At 37.4% G+C, this 14,143-nt stretch overlaps 1 protein-coding gene across 1 annotated transcript in view; it reads right to left on the bottom strand.

The window, feature by feature from the left end:
• The window catches only part of VRK2 (VRK serine/threonine kinase 2), a 46,329-nt gene that overhangs the window by 21,458 nt on the left and 10,728 nt on the right, over positions 1 to 14,143 (bottom strand). Inside the window, 6 exon segments of the mRNA XM_049799690.1 lie at positions 1,744 to 1,876; positions 10,527 to 10,619; positions 12,051 to 12,159; positions 12,298 to 12,385; positions 13,202 to 13,271; positions 13,796 to 13,851. Of these exon segments, the coding sequence (XP_049655647.1) occupies positions 1,744 to 1,876; positions 10,527 to 10,619; positions 12,051 to 12,159; positions 12,298 to 12,385; positions 13,202 to 13,271; positions 13,796 to 13,851 (549 nt within the window).

Genomic DNA, 14,143 nt, shown 5'->3' with positions numbered 1-14,143 from the left:
TGCTTTTCACCAATTCCCATCATGGCTTTAGCTACTTGAGGGGGTAATCTAACCCACAGATTGCAAAAGACAACTTAACTCACACTTGCATGTGCACACCTTTTGCCACCCTAGTTTGTAAAATTTCCCTACTCTTTCAAATAAAAGGAATTACCTGTTCTGTAATCACATATTCATCAACAGACACCTGTCCACTAGACAAACTAGCTGCTCTAACCACTCAACTGCCAAATCCCAAATACTCCAGCTTCCACCTATTCTTCAAACAGCATCCACATCAAATACTAGTACACAGCCACATTGCTCACACTACCAGGAAAAACAGCCAGAGTCAGATCTCCAGAAAATGCACTGTATGCTTGGGAGGGCTAGAGTCTGAAACAGATGCTCTCTTCACCACAAAATATTTTTTAGCAGGTGAAACTGTGCAATTGTCTTAGCAGCAAATACTTGACAGTCTTATTTCATTTTTCCTAATGACCAGAGTTAAACGATTGCAGGTTTTAACAGCGCCGGCAAATTATCAAGACCCTCTACATTACATGGTCAATGGTCCTTTTAATAGAAAAAGCAATAATATACAGTTGTTTGTGCCAACTAAAACTCGTTAGAAAGTATTAGTTTAAGGTAACAGTTCAGCAGCTATTAACAAGCACAAATTTCTACAGTTATCGCTTGTGACACTATGATCCTAGCAAAGCTGGCAGCAGAAAACCATTCCTTTTGTTTTAGAAGATCCCGGGGGTAAGGGGGCGGGGGGAATAGGGGAAAGAAAAGTTAACAAAAACAGTGTTTCGTAGCAAGAATCAAAGTTTTTCAATAATCACCATTTTTTTCACTAGCATAACATTAGAATTGACTTTTTGTCTTGCTGACATAGCAACTAAGAAAGTTGTGTTGCATTGACCATATTGATTGTGAACAATGCAGCCATCAGTGGGACTCTGCACCATATATTTTCGATATTGACCTCCCATTCCCTTTTCCATGGCTCTATGGGTCTGCTATTGGATTTGGACTGCAGTGTAATAAACAGCTAAGGTTTAATTAATGGTAAATGAATACAAGACATAGGTTATGACTTTAACTAATTAGGGAATTGTTGAATTAAGTCTGCCTTGGAATGCAAGGCAGTACAATCAATATCCAATAAAAGGACTATGTATGTAATTTACCTGCAAATGTGTTTCCAATACCATCAAAGTGAGTTTAAATAAGTAAGATATATGAAAGGCTACTGGAAAAAGATTTCAAAAAGTTAACACTTTATGGCTTCAAAAAAGGTTCTTCTCCTTGCTGAAGAAATGTCATCTTGAAATATCCTCTCATAACACAGATGGTGACACTCGGACACAGCTCTCCCTAAAGGACAGTGCAGCCTCGAAACATTTTTCCTTGACAATGCAACACTAGCAAATATTGCCTCTGCCTCTATAGAGTATAGCAAATGCAAACCAGTACTCCCAACATGAACCAATTAAGTTTAATAGCAAGCTCTTCTTCGGGCGTCTTGGTCCGCTTTCCAGTACCACACGTGCAGCAGCCTTTCAGTTTTAATCGTGCTGCCCCTCTTCCCCCACGAGCCTTGGAAAAGCCTTTCCAGGCACAAGAAGAGGTCACCACACAAGGGTCTGATCAACCCTGAGCAATCCCCAAGACTACTTCTATTGTATACATCAGCTCACACAGCCTGATTACTCATTCTGTAATCACTCCTCTGAAATAAAAAAAAAAGAAACCTACCTACTCCCTTGTGGGCATCTATGCTGGTAAACTCTATTGTCCCATTATGGCCCTTCCTAGGATTTTCCTGATACTGTTTGTGGTTCCCATTGGGACAATATCTGTAGGAAAGTCCATAATCTGCAAGATAAACCTGGAAGACATGAACAGACAAATGAATAATGCTTTTGTCCTTTGAAAGTATAACCTTTATAATTAAGTCTTAAGAAACTGATAGGTTAAGGACAGCCTTAGATCTAAATTTTATTAAACCAAATGGTGCCTCAGGATAAAATATGTACAACTGGGGGCTATAACAGCTGCCCTCCCCATTTAAATCCTTCCGCTACTATACTCTTATCTTATTTCAGAGTCGAGCAGAATTTCAGTCTTTTTATTTTGTTCCCAAGCTCTCTCCTCTCCAGGTGGGAATCTAGACATCATAAATTGCAATATGCCTTTTATATACCCTCACGTTGCTTATGGGACCCCCTTCCCCTCCTTACTTAAACAGAAAAATATACACTCCTGTTCAAATTTTCCAACAGCTGAGACTGTACAATTTCATAACAGCAGTGCAACTTAAAATCCAGAGGAAGAAAAAGGCAGCAGCTTCCCCCAGCCAGACTGGACACAGGGCTCCAGCGCTAACAGGGAGTATGACCACAGGGCTGCTGGACATCAGCCTAACTGTAGTCTCATCTTTCTGAATGTCACTATCGGTAACTTCGTACTGGCAACAACTATTTAAACATAAAGTGTAAGATGAAACAAAGCAAAACAACTAGCCCCCCTCAACCCAGAAAGCTATCTTAGTAAATCACTCCTGAATTTATAATAAATTTTAAAAAGGCACAGAGCCAGTCTTCACTCTAAGTTACTGTGAAGCAAATCCATGGAGCTAAATCAGCATAAGACAAAAAAATCTGGGCCCCCACTGTGTATACTGCAGCAAGCTCACGCATTCTGCCACACTTACCTTTCCATCCTGGCACAGGTGATTTTTTTTTTTCCCCAAGATGCTTCACTGTAGCTACCTAAATAACCAGAGGGAGGAAGCCCCACAGTTCTGAATAACGTATCTGGGAGATGCACTTGCATATTCTTGGGACTTGACTGTAAAAGTATTAACTGACTTTAAACTTAGTCTTGCTCACTTTTATGGTATTTGAAGCTGAAAACAGTACAGCTCTGGAGAGCCGAATTTTACTTTCCACTCTTCTGCTGGCTGTCAAGACAAACCCGAACATGCCATCTGGCTCCTACGCCTCTGTAGAGAACTATATGCATAGTGCATGTGGTACTGCATCTATGTCAATTCTGCCACTCACATGATTTAGATTAAGGGCACAAGTCCACTCTATGAAGTTCAGATTAACAAGTTCTATGCTCCAACAGGGGTAGACTTAATACATGCACATGGTCAATTACTGCAGCGCAGCTGACAAGCAGTAACTTGTTGAAACCAGCTGGAATGTAATCACAGTCTGTCCACCCCACAATATCCCATAGGTTATTTTCTCACTCTGTCATATTCACACTCCCACCCGGCCTTTGCCCCTTACATTGACCAGTTCTCACATTAGGTAATTGCTTTTTTTATAAATATCCAAGTATGGTACTTTCACTTAAGAGAAAAAAAGCAAGCCACAGACTGCTATTATATTGTCATTGGAACTGATCTCTTGGGCAAAAGCTAAATCATCTGAAGCCATATAAAGATCATTTCTACTAAATCATATTATATTATAAAGAAAACTTTTTCTTATTCAAACCTTAGTTTTGCTTCCTCTTTAGCTAAAAAACAGTTTATCCTATAAAAGTCTAAAATACTCTTCTGGCACTTACTTATAATTTAATTATGTCACTCCTGGTAGAGGAAAAGCAAACAAACAAAAAACCCTCAAGAAAACTTAACGCATTATTTTGTAGCACATTCTGTTGAACTACTGATTCCTGTTTGTGCTCCAGGCAGCTTCAAATCCTGGGATGGCTGGTCTCTTGGTTTTACTGTTTCTGCTGCAGGATCTGTGCTTATTTGGAGCATGTAAGCTGGGATGCAGCACTCGCTTCCTGCAGGGTGATGGCTTTTAAGATTACCAGTGATGTTTTTTACCTGACAGACTATACAAACTGTGATACAAGATTAAAGACCGTAGGCATGTTTAGAAAATCTGGAACAAGGCACAAACTTTGTTGGGTTGACCGATTTGATTTTCTCCTGTAACCATTCTCCAGCGTATTCCTGATGCTTTGGTACCTGTCCTAATCGAGCCCACAGTAAGTGTGAGAGAACTAATTTAAGCTACCCTAATATCAAGTTTTGCGAGTCTTCTGCATCCTTTGTGGGCTGGGAAGGACAGAGTAGGCTAGAAGGTGCATTCTTCCCAGGCTAAGTGGTACATTCTGGATTTTGCTTGACTATAGATTTCTGACATGTACAGTTGACCAGATACAATAAGATGAAATACAGAGCAAATTTCAACCTTTAAAAATTCAGGTTATGCCTTATATTAAAATGAAATGTTAACTGTTAGAAAAAACAATACAAGAAAAGCACCTCTGTCAGCTCTGGTTCTGTTTGGGCTGGAAAAACTAGCTTATGTGATAGACCCTCCCATATGGCAGCCCAGCCTTGGTGGTCTCTCAAACTATCTTAACAACAGGGCATCTAGAAAGTAGCCACAAATATTTGCTAGTCAAACTTGAACTATGTAAAAAAGCTACCAGTTATCCTACAGGTAAATCACAGTAACTCTTAATCCATTTTTAAGCAACAGATTTGCTTAAAATACCTTCAATAGTTGTACCAGCAGGGCAGTTTAAATTTATACTGAAAAACCCCTCTAAAAGTGAGAAGCAGCTTTAGGTTATCCTGCCTTGACTGATGGTGGCAAGACCTGGAAACCAAGAAGCAATTACTTCTTAAAGCCACTCACATGCAATTGCAACAACATCTATGATTGTACCACAGTTTGCTCCAGAAGTTGGTCATGAGTGTCATTAGCTGAGCCATTTAATGCTTCCACAACTGTCACATCAGATTTTTTTTCCACAAATATGCAACCAATGGTAGCCTCTCAAGGCAAAGCCTCTTGGCCACCAACAAATATCGATCCCCTTCAGCTTGTACAAAACCAGCAATGCACTGTTACAACCTTGCCACAACCATTATCAGAATGACTACATTATTTTAAATTAACATTAACTTCATTTCATCAATTCTCATTACAACCCTTTCATCATTAAAAAGATATATAGTTCTTTATAGCTAGTTGTCACTTTTTTATAATGTAACACAGCATGCCCTTCCAAATTTGCTCAGAACATGGTGGGTAGGGGTGGTTAACAAGTTTGTAGGTTGTTGCGGTTTTTATAAGGTTATAGGGAGGGGGGAAAGAAAATGAGTATTAAAGAATATTGAGAAAAATTAAGTCAGTGTTAATATGTGTTTCAATACCATAAATATTTTTCATCTGTGTGCTTTTTTTAGGAACAACAAAACAAATAAGAACAAAAAGAGAACAAAACATATGCAGAGTAAGATAAACAAGACACTTGAAACAAGAAATAGTAACATGGATGATGAAGGTGCAACAGTGACATAAGCCTAGAACAGCTGGGTTTAGCTGTGTTACACTGTACACTCCTTCCCACACACTTACTTATTTTAACTCTTGTTTTTGTTCAAGTTTCTCTTTACACATCCCATTCTGCACTAGACTCAGCAGTGCTTAGCACAGTCTGTTACTAATAGATTTTGTTATAGATTAGAAGCCAGATTTCTAAAGTCTTTGCACTTAATTTCATGCAAACATGAATGTGCCCATCTTATTCAAGCGAACAGCCACACAGGCACAAATAATTATTTATGTGCACAAGCAACCAGCCATAGATTCCGCAGTCCTCTTGTCCTTTCTGTGCATGACTCCCTCACAGTGCTTTATATCTGAAGTGCTAAATATCTGCTAAACATAAAATTCTTACAAATTCTATACATTACGATATATAACTGCACTGATCTGGAAAGTTGTAAGTCCAGCACTTTAGATTCTCATGGCATTCTCTTTATCTTGAAGCACACATAGCAGGAGATTTATCACTGAAAGGATAACAATACAGTGGTTTTCTCCGTAACTTTCTTTCCAGTGGTTCCACTACTAGACTTACATAAAGCACTGTAAATAATTAAAGTAGATACCTACTAATAAGAGGCAGATTGGTTGCTAATGGCCATAGCGCTGTCAGCTTCATTTGGACACCACACTACAAGAAGTCTAAGGGTAGACTGAAGTCCATCTTGGGACAGGAAGTCTGAAGTATAGTGTTTGGGGCAGAAATAGCATCTTTCACAAAACAGAAGCCAAGGAAGGAGGAAAGCAGGTTAAACAAAGGAGAAAGGGGAAGAAATCTTCTGTGACTTGTCAGTGGCAAGTCCTGATGCTGGAATCAATTAAACTCCAACATATTTGGGCCATTACTACAAAAAGAAATTAAACCAGTGTAAACAATCCTATCCAAATGTAGCAGTAGGACTGATGAATGAAAATTAAGGCTGTCTGATCATGAAGCTACATCTCAGATCAGGGGCATAGCCAGCATCCATGAGTTAAAATTCAACTGTTTCTGTATGGTATCTCTGCATACTGTATCCCTCCTAAAAACATGGGAAGGGGAACAGAAAATATTTTCCTTTTTCTCAATTCACCTGTCATACTAAACTAAAGAGGAGGAATTACGATTCATCTCACAATGAAAAATGGCTTAAAGTTGGGATTGTTTTCAAGCATGTTTTTACCATATGATCAATGTGTGAGCTCTGTATCTTCTACACTGGTCCACTGAAAGCCAGTATTAAAAGTTAACATTTTAAAACATTTTTGTATTCTTTTTTCCTTTTTGGTTAGGGCTGTCTATGATAATCAAGTCTGAGAGTTTTATTCTGTAAGTGTCTTGTCTAAGAAATGAATGAAATCAAAATCAGAACTGAGATGCAAATGTAATTAAAATTTATGGCTTAAAAATCCAAATAGGCAGCTTCTCGTGCAGACCTGAGTCTGCAACACTGCAGCATGTCTGCCCGTATAATCCGGGGGGGGGGGGGGGGGGGGGGGGGGGGGGGGGGGGGGTGGAAATACTGCAAGAAAATTGTTTTGAAGAGGCCTTTTTCCAAACCTTATTTTGTTTATTAAAAACCTCTGATTTTAAGCTTGTTTGGTGACCACTTGTCCTTTTTCATAGAATCACAGTTTAAATGAGTTTCATGGATTTGAATTTCTCTTTTAGAGTCTATATCAATAATGTTTATTCTACTTTATCATACAAACTGTTACTGGTATGCACCAAATTATCTTTAACTAGCTGCAATACTGAAGACAGTGCTTCACTTGTTCTGTAATTTATAGATCTGATCACTTCAAGTTTTCTTTCAGGCCTCTCTGAGATTCATGGGCTGTGTACTTCCCTCAGTACATCTCTCCTATTGTCAGTCATTGTGCTGGGTCCATGTTCAGAAACATATTGACTAGAGAATTGATCTTTTGACCTGTAACTCACTGAATGGCCTATCTCCCTTCTATTGAATAGATCTGCAGCAAGCTGCTCTTTGAGGTCAGTTGATTCTGATCTTCTAACCATTTCTAAACATCATTTGGAGGTCACAGAGTGACAGGACCTTTACTTTATTTGTTTCTCTGTCTTGCCACAGAAGGTAGGGGACAGCAGTATGGATTTCACACATTCTTTCAAAAAAGGGGACTATTCTATTTATTGGCTGTGGTGTAAATTTACCAGGTTAATTTACAGAAGAGAGTAGCAGCAGAAAGTCTAACATAGAAAAATGGGGGTTTTTGGAACTGCAGGAAATCTGTGATAAATTTGCACGTAAGAGTACACACGAACAGCCACTAAATGACAAAAAACCACAAAGTTGAGTATAAAGGTACACATACTTTTTTGAACAGAGATTTAAGTCTCTTCACCAAAAGAGAATACAGAAATACATTTTGAATAAGTACTTTTTTTTTAAAGATATTAGTTATGTATTTCTTTAAAAACATATTTAGAATTAAAGAACACTTCCAATTTATTTTCTCTTAAAATCCTAGACCCTAAAGAGCAAGAACCCGCTAGCATAAAATTCTTAACAAAAACTCACCACAGAAATTGTTAGGTCAGTCAGCTTTATTATGCCAACTCCTGCTGGAGCTACAGGTCTCTCAGCTTGTATGCCTGAGTCTGAGTTTGCCACTGGCTAGATGCTCTCACTCCCTATTTATGAGATGAGGTTGATCGCTTTACCTCTCAGTTCCACTGTTTTAAAAAAACAAGACCAATGCAATCTAGCTATCCACCATTTTAGCAGAAAAAGTAGGTTGGACAAAACACTTCACAGGAATTTAGTAGCAATAACAGTGTCTGAGGTTTTATCTGAAGTATCTAGCGTTAGTACAAGATTGCCAATTAAAATACAGCATCTCTGACAACAATTTAGAGGATACAGGACAGGATATTCCATATTGTTGTCATAGTCAGTCAATGGCAATGCTCCACAGAGCTTCCCAAAATACTGTTCTGGTAAATACATAATACATTCAGCTCACCAGCATGTTATAGACAGCTTGATTTGTAGAAAAGGCTGTCGCAACATTACAAAGTCTTACATAGGAACTGGACGCATTTGGAATAGGAAGAAGCAACTTTCATGGCAAAATTGCATGCAAATTAACAACACAGGCAAAGAGCCAGGATATGACAAATGCAAAATCATCTGTGCAAGTACACATGTACAGTTCTGAATACCTGAATCTGTGACAATATTGTCTAGTACTACTCCTAACCCAAGTAAAGAACATTTACTGAAGTATGGGGGCAGACAGCACATCAGAGTCAACAATTCCAGGGGAAGGATATTCAATTAGTGGCATATGTAGATCTGCCAATTTTAAAGTTTTAGCTGTGGTGTTGGTGAGATTATTCCTTCTTTTCAAGCCCCACAAGCCACAGAGCATACATGCTTCAAGATACTGTGCAAGCTGTGTCTGGAAAATAATTTTTTATTTGACCAGGAACAGTCCCATTAAACCATCTGCCCTGCTGTGTAAGCCAAATATAGTACACATTACCTTAAAATACATGGTTGTAGACTGGTACAGTATAGTATCATGGCTTCAGTGAAATTAGCAGACTTTGGCCACTTGCTGTATTTTCTGAGGACCATGACTGGGAAGTTTATCTGAATAATACCTGAACAGTTCTAAGTTTTCTTAAGCATACAGAAATGAAAGTTTAATTCATACCTTACAAATCAAGCAAATATTAGAAATTCTGTCCTGTTAGCTCTTCTGAATGAGAATGTGAACTTTTTAAAGTGTTGTATAGAATAATTCCAGTGGAAAAGAAATTTTACTGAAACAAAATTCTACACAGAGCCTCTCAGCAGTAACATACACTTTGTATGTGTTGAGCTAGGAGCTAGTTAAACTGGAATATCTATTGATTTCTTTTATTTAATAAATATAACAAGTCATATTTCCACCTAAAACCTCTGTCCAGTACCTCACAAATACCTTCTTTTTAATCTGTCAATGAATTTATTACTTGTGAAAACAAAATACTAGTATAGCATGATCTTCGTGCAGACAACATGAGAAACAAATCAGAAAATCACCCCACAACCTGGCTAATTCAAAAGCAGCTGATCAAAGTCAGCTACATGTCTTAAAATTTTATGATTACTGTAAATGGACACTTCCAAAATGACTTCAATATGAAAGACAGCAGCGTATCTTGCCGTCATAAAAATACACAATAGCCAAGACAAAAAAAGTAATTTGAGTTATGCTAATGGGTTTGGGTAGCAGATCGTTTTGCCTCTAAATAGCCTCCTTCTTTGGATTCAGCAGGCTGGTAAACACCATAAACTGAGATTATGTACTAGCAGCTACCACTGTCTAAAAACATGGTTGTTTTAAACAGCCATGATAGTTTTCAAACTATGTGTTTTAGAAAGCTGAATAGTTAAATTTGACTCAACCATTTCACTTGAAACCTGTAAAAATGCAGATATAGTTCAACACTTCAACCTCCAATGGCAGTGAGCTGTTCTGCAAGATCTGTTTCTTCATCACTGCAGTAGAAAAAAAACTGAAAGAAAACAAGTATTGCTTATGCTAATTATATTTAAGTGAAGTTAGATATGTCCTTTTTTCCTAAATGATTTTTTTTCCAAGAAAAAAAGCATACTTAGATTTGATTAACTGAAGAAAAAAAAGACACCATAAGAGCATGTGGAGTATGACAGGATCAAAAGATTTGTTTCAAAATGTTTCACCAAAACGCTTCAATTTCAAGGCTAGCTTTAGGCCTGTTATATCCACTACAATGAGCAAGATGTAAGAATTAGTGGCATGGAAACACAATTCATGACAATTATTAGAAATCTAGAACTTCCCAAGAATGAAAAAACAACAGGCCACATCCTTAAACTCTACTAATATACTTAAACTAGCATAACCTAGAACAGCAATTAGGTCCTCTAACTTACTCTCTTGATTAGTTTACCAATCCATACCAGTACCCCAGTCAACAGAGCACAAAAGGAACAAAGCAGAGTTTTGTCCTGCTTCTTTCTCAGAACTTAAGCTCCACAGAGCCACTCTCAGATTTGTCACAAGAGGATATTAATGTTCATGCATAAACTTCTTTTAACGTGTGAATTGTTCATGCAGAATATACATAACTTAAAACTATTAAACAGTTATAAACACATTAGAGTAACAGCCTAGATAAGTAAACACACTTACCTCATGTGGATTGGTATAGCCCAAAAGTAGATTTGCTGCTTTAATGTCACCATGAACATACTCATTTTCGTGTATATATTCCAAAGTATCCAACTACGAAAGGATTTAGGACAGAAAAGAAAACATCATCATCTTCTCCACTCTGCCCCTAACCCTACCAGCAAATATTTCTCACTTATACAGTGAAATCAAGGGCTACACAGGCCAAGCTGAGTAATTTGTTTTGAGTTAGAGCACAAGGGCTACGCACTCTGTCCACAGGGTCTGCTCCTACCAGGCACATAGCTGACGGTAAATCATAAACAAGCCATACTTTGCCATGAGGTATCCCTGTGTAACTACCTATGAGTACCAGCTTCTAAGGTCACAAAACAAGAATGATACTAGTACTTTATAAACACTGGAGGAAATGTTGAGAACAACAAGCTCTTAAAAAGAACATATTCAATCAGCCCTGAAGGTTTATATTTGATCCTGCCAGTTACTATTTGACTTGCATTTCATGTCACCATCCCCCTGCATCATCATCATCATCCTTCTTCAGCCCCTTGCACATGTTTGCACTTGGAAACTCATACAAAGGACAATCTAATCTTGGCTTTTGGAGAGTACAAAGAGTGTCACAAGTTTGTCAATTATGTGACTACAAAAGCCCTTCACCTTTTTTTTTCTTTTTTCTTTTTTTTTTTTTAATTATTACTATTATTTAAGTTAGAAGGAAACTTTGGAGATCTCCCGTCTAAACCCCCTGCTTCAAACAGGACTAATGTAAGTTAGGTCAGGTTGTACGAAGGATTGAATAGTCAAGTTTTAAAAGTCCCCAAGCATGGACATTTCACAGCCTCTGGGAAGCACGTTCCAGTGCTAAGACACTCTTTCTGCAAAAACTTTTCCTTTACACTCAAGAGTTAATCTTCCTGTAAATTAAGACCATTGCCTCCCATTTGCTGTGCACCTCTGTTCAGTAATAGCACAAATGATATTACAAAGGAGCATGTATACAACCTTCTGTTAGTATGTGCCAGTCTACGAGCATTTGAAAACAAAACTGTATTTGCAGACTAGCCTAATCCTGGCCTGTACAATCAGTGTGTTCAGCAAACACACTGAAAATTTTGCATTCAGGCATGCAATTGTGAACTTTGACAAATATGGATGTCTAATACAATACCCTTCAGACACTGGGAAAAAAAAAAAATCAATACATGTTAAAGCATATGAGAATAGGCTTACACATCTCAGTCTAGACATACATTTTGAAGTGTATGGTCTATGTTTTAACCTATTAAAAATAATTCTGTTTAAGCCCACCAACTTCCATTCTGCAGGGGGTCTTGATTTTCTACTTAATACTCATTTTATTTAAAAAAAAGAAAAGAAAAGAAAAATAAGAAAACACATAGCATTTACGCATGTTTAATTCTAAACTCAAAAGCTATCTAAAGGAACAACACTAGAAAGATAATTTTCTAGCTGAACTCAGCAAGTTTGAGACATAGCAATTTCCTCTCTATATATACATACCATTCGTGCCCCAAGTTGCAGAACAGTCTCCTTCTTAAATCTCCTTCCACAATCTTCAAAGATTCTTTGAAGGTCTTCCCCCAGTCTCTCCATGACCATGAATCTATAGCTATCAGGAAATACATAAAAAGGAGGAATCCTTTAAGACAAGACTGCAGGTTTGTGTCAGATTGAAAGGACTTATCTCCATTTTGTTGAAAATGGATCTTCAGTCAATTTGAGGCTTAATTACAGTTCGTCTTGTTACCTTTTTCCCTTGTACTCAGCCAAGCCTGATCCCCAAAACACTGGAACTCCTAAACATCTTATTTTTTTGAGATTCATCCATTTTCTTACTGTAATAATAAAAAAAGATAACATTGGGTTAAAGGTAGCTAGAGAATTTCAGGTTTGGTGTGGGGTTTTTTTGTTGGTTTTGTTTTAGCTATCAAGCCAAGACTTTAAATGAAACAATGAAACAAATAAGGCTTATTTGGCAGGCTGTGTAGCAAACAATCCCGACCACAACTTTGCTCTAAAGTTCTCTACATTCTGCAAAACAAGTTTTTTGTTCTAACAAACACTTTGTTCCCATAGAAGGCAGATAAGCAATTATCAATAGCTGAAGAAATAATTCCTTTAGAAGCTCTACGTTATTCAATACAGAATGCTTCAAGCTATCAAAAGTGCTTATGTCTACCAGCAATCTAAGTCATCTAAAGTCTTTAGAACGGTTCCCATGAATAAATCACATCCATGCTTAAGTGTCTGCAGAATCAAGTGCCTTGATTACTACTAAATCCTGTGATGATTACACACACTCTTAGCTCTGCACATGGAAATAGTTACTAGCAGAAATACGGTCACCAATTAGTCCATGTAGTACCTCTGTTCTAAGGCTGGCCTCTTTCCATTCATCGTTGTGCACTCTGAAGTGCACACATAATAAATTTGGCATGTTTCTGTTCTCCCTTCTGATCAGAAAGGACAAGGATGACAGCCAAGTAAAGAAACCTATAGCAATCTAAAATTATTATAGCACCAACTAGGATTAGTTCAGTGTATGTGAAATGAGTTGGCTATCAAGCTCTAAAGCAACACTTCTTATTAGAAGCAGTTAAACCCAAACTTGTCCTTAAATCTACCTGAACCAGAACTGATATATTACTTACTATGCTCTTGTTTTGCAGCCCTCTGGTAAAATTTCAGTTCAGAAAATAAGGGCCCATTTTCAAGATATTCCTATTGAGAAATAAATAAACTTAGTATCATAAAATGCATTAGAAAGACAACAGTTTCTAAAGAAAAGTGTATGAGAAATTCAAAAGGGGATGAAACCCCTTTTTTTCCCTACCTCCCATATACCATACCATCTGAAATGTAATTTTAATAAGCAGCTAAAAAGAAAAGTTGTTTGGCAACACATTTTCATAAACAACTCTGATTCTTTCAGGAATTATTTAAGACACTATTTTCAGAAATACTGTAGATCAGGTGTGTCTAAGTTCATAGTCTACTTTTCCTTACTAAACTGTTGAGGGTAGTAATCAAGGAAAGGAAAGAATCAAGTCAAGGAAATACTGTGTGTCACAGAAACGCCAAATATATCCCCAAGCAGGGAAAGTATATTAAGATATAAAAAAAACAGGGAAAAAAACAAAAGCCACAAGCATGCAATACAGACCCAATGTTGAAAATAAGGATAGATAATTAAGAGAAAGAAACACATACAAGTTAACAATATAGAAATGAGATCTACATATTACCACTTTAATTACATGCACTGCATCATCTTCTACAGGAACATGAGTCTGAGGGGAAGCTGCAAAATGAAAAAGAGATGGGGATCAAGCTGTATGCAACAAAATGCAATTGCAAACAAAGACCTACCTAACATTGCATAAGGTGACCAAAAAAACCCATGACAAAGATATCCAACGTTTTGTTTGAATTCCTGCTTTTAAAGGTCAGAGTTTTGCCAAGTTCAAAGAAAAACAAAATGAAAACAACACACACACGCACAGACAGAAGTTTTTATCAACAAGTACAGAAGCAATTTTAACCCACATTTTCAGAACTCTCTCCTTCGATGCTAATTAAGGAGTAAGCAGGAT

The sequence above is a fragment of the Accipiter gentilis genome, chromosome 5 (assembly GCF_929443795.1).
Source record: "Accipiter gentilis chromosome 5, bAccGen1.1, whole genome shotgun sequence".
NCBI lineage: Eukaryota > Metazoa > Chordata > Aves > Accipitriformes > Accipitridae > Astur > Astur gentilis.
Note: the sequence above shows the minus strand (reverse complement) of the source record. Positions and strands in the feature narration are given on the sequence as shown.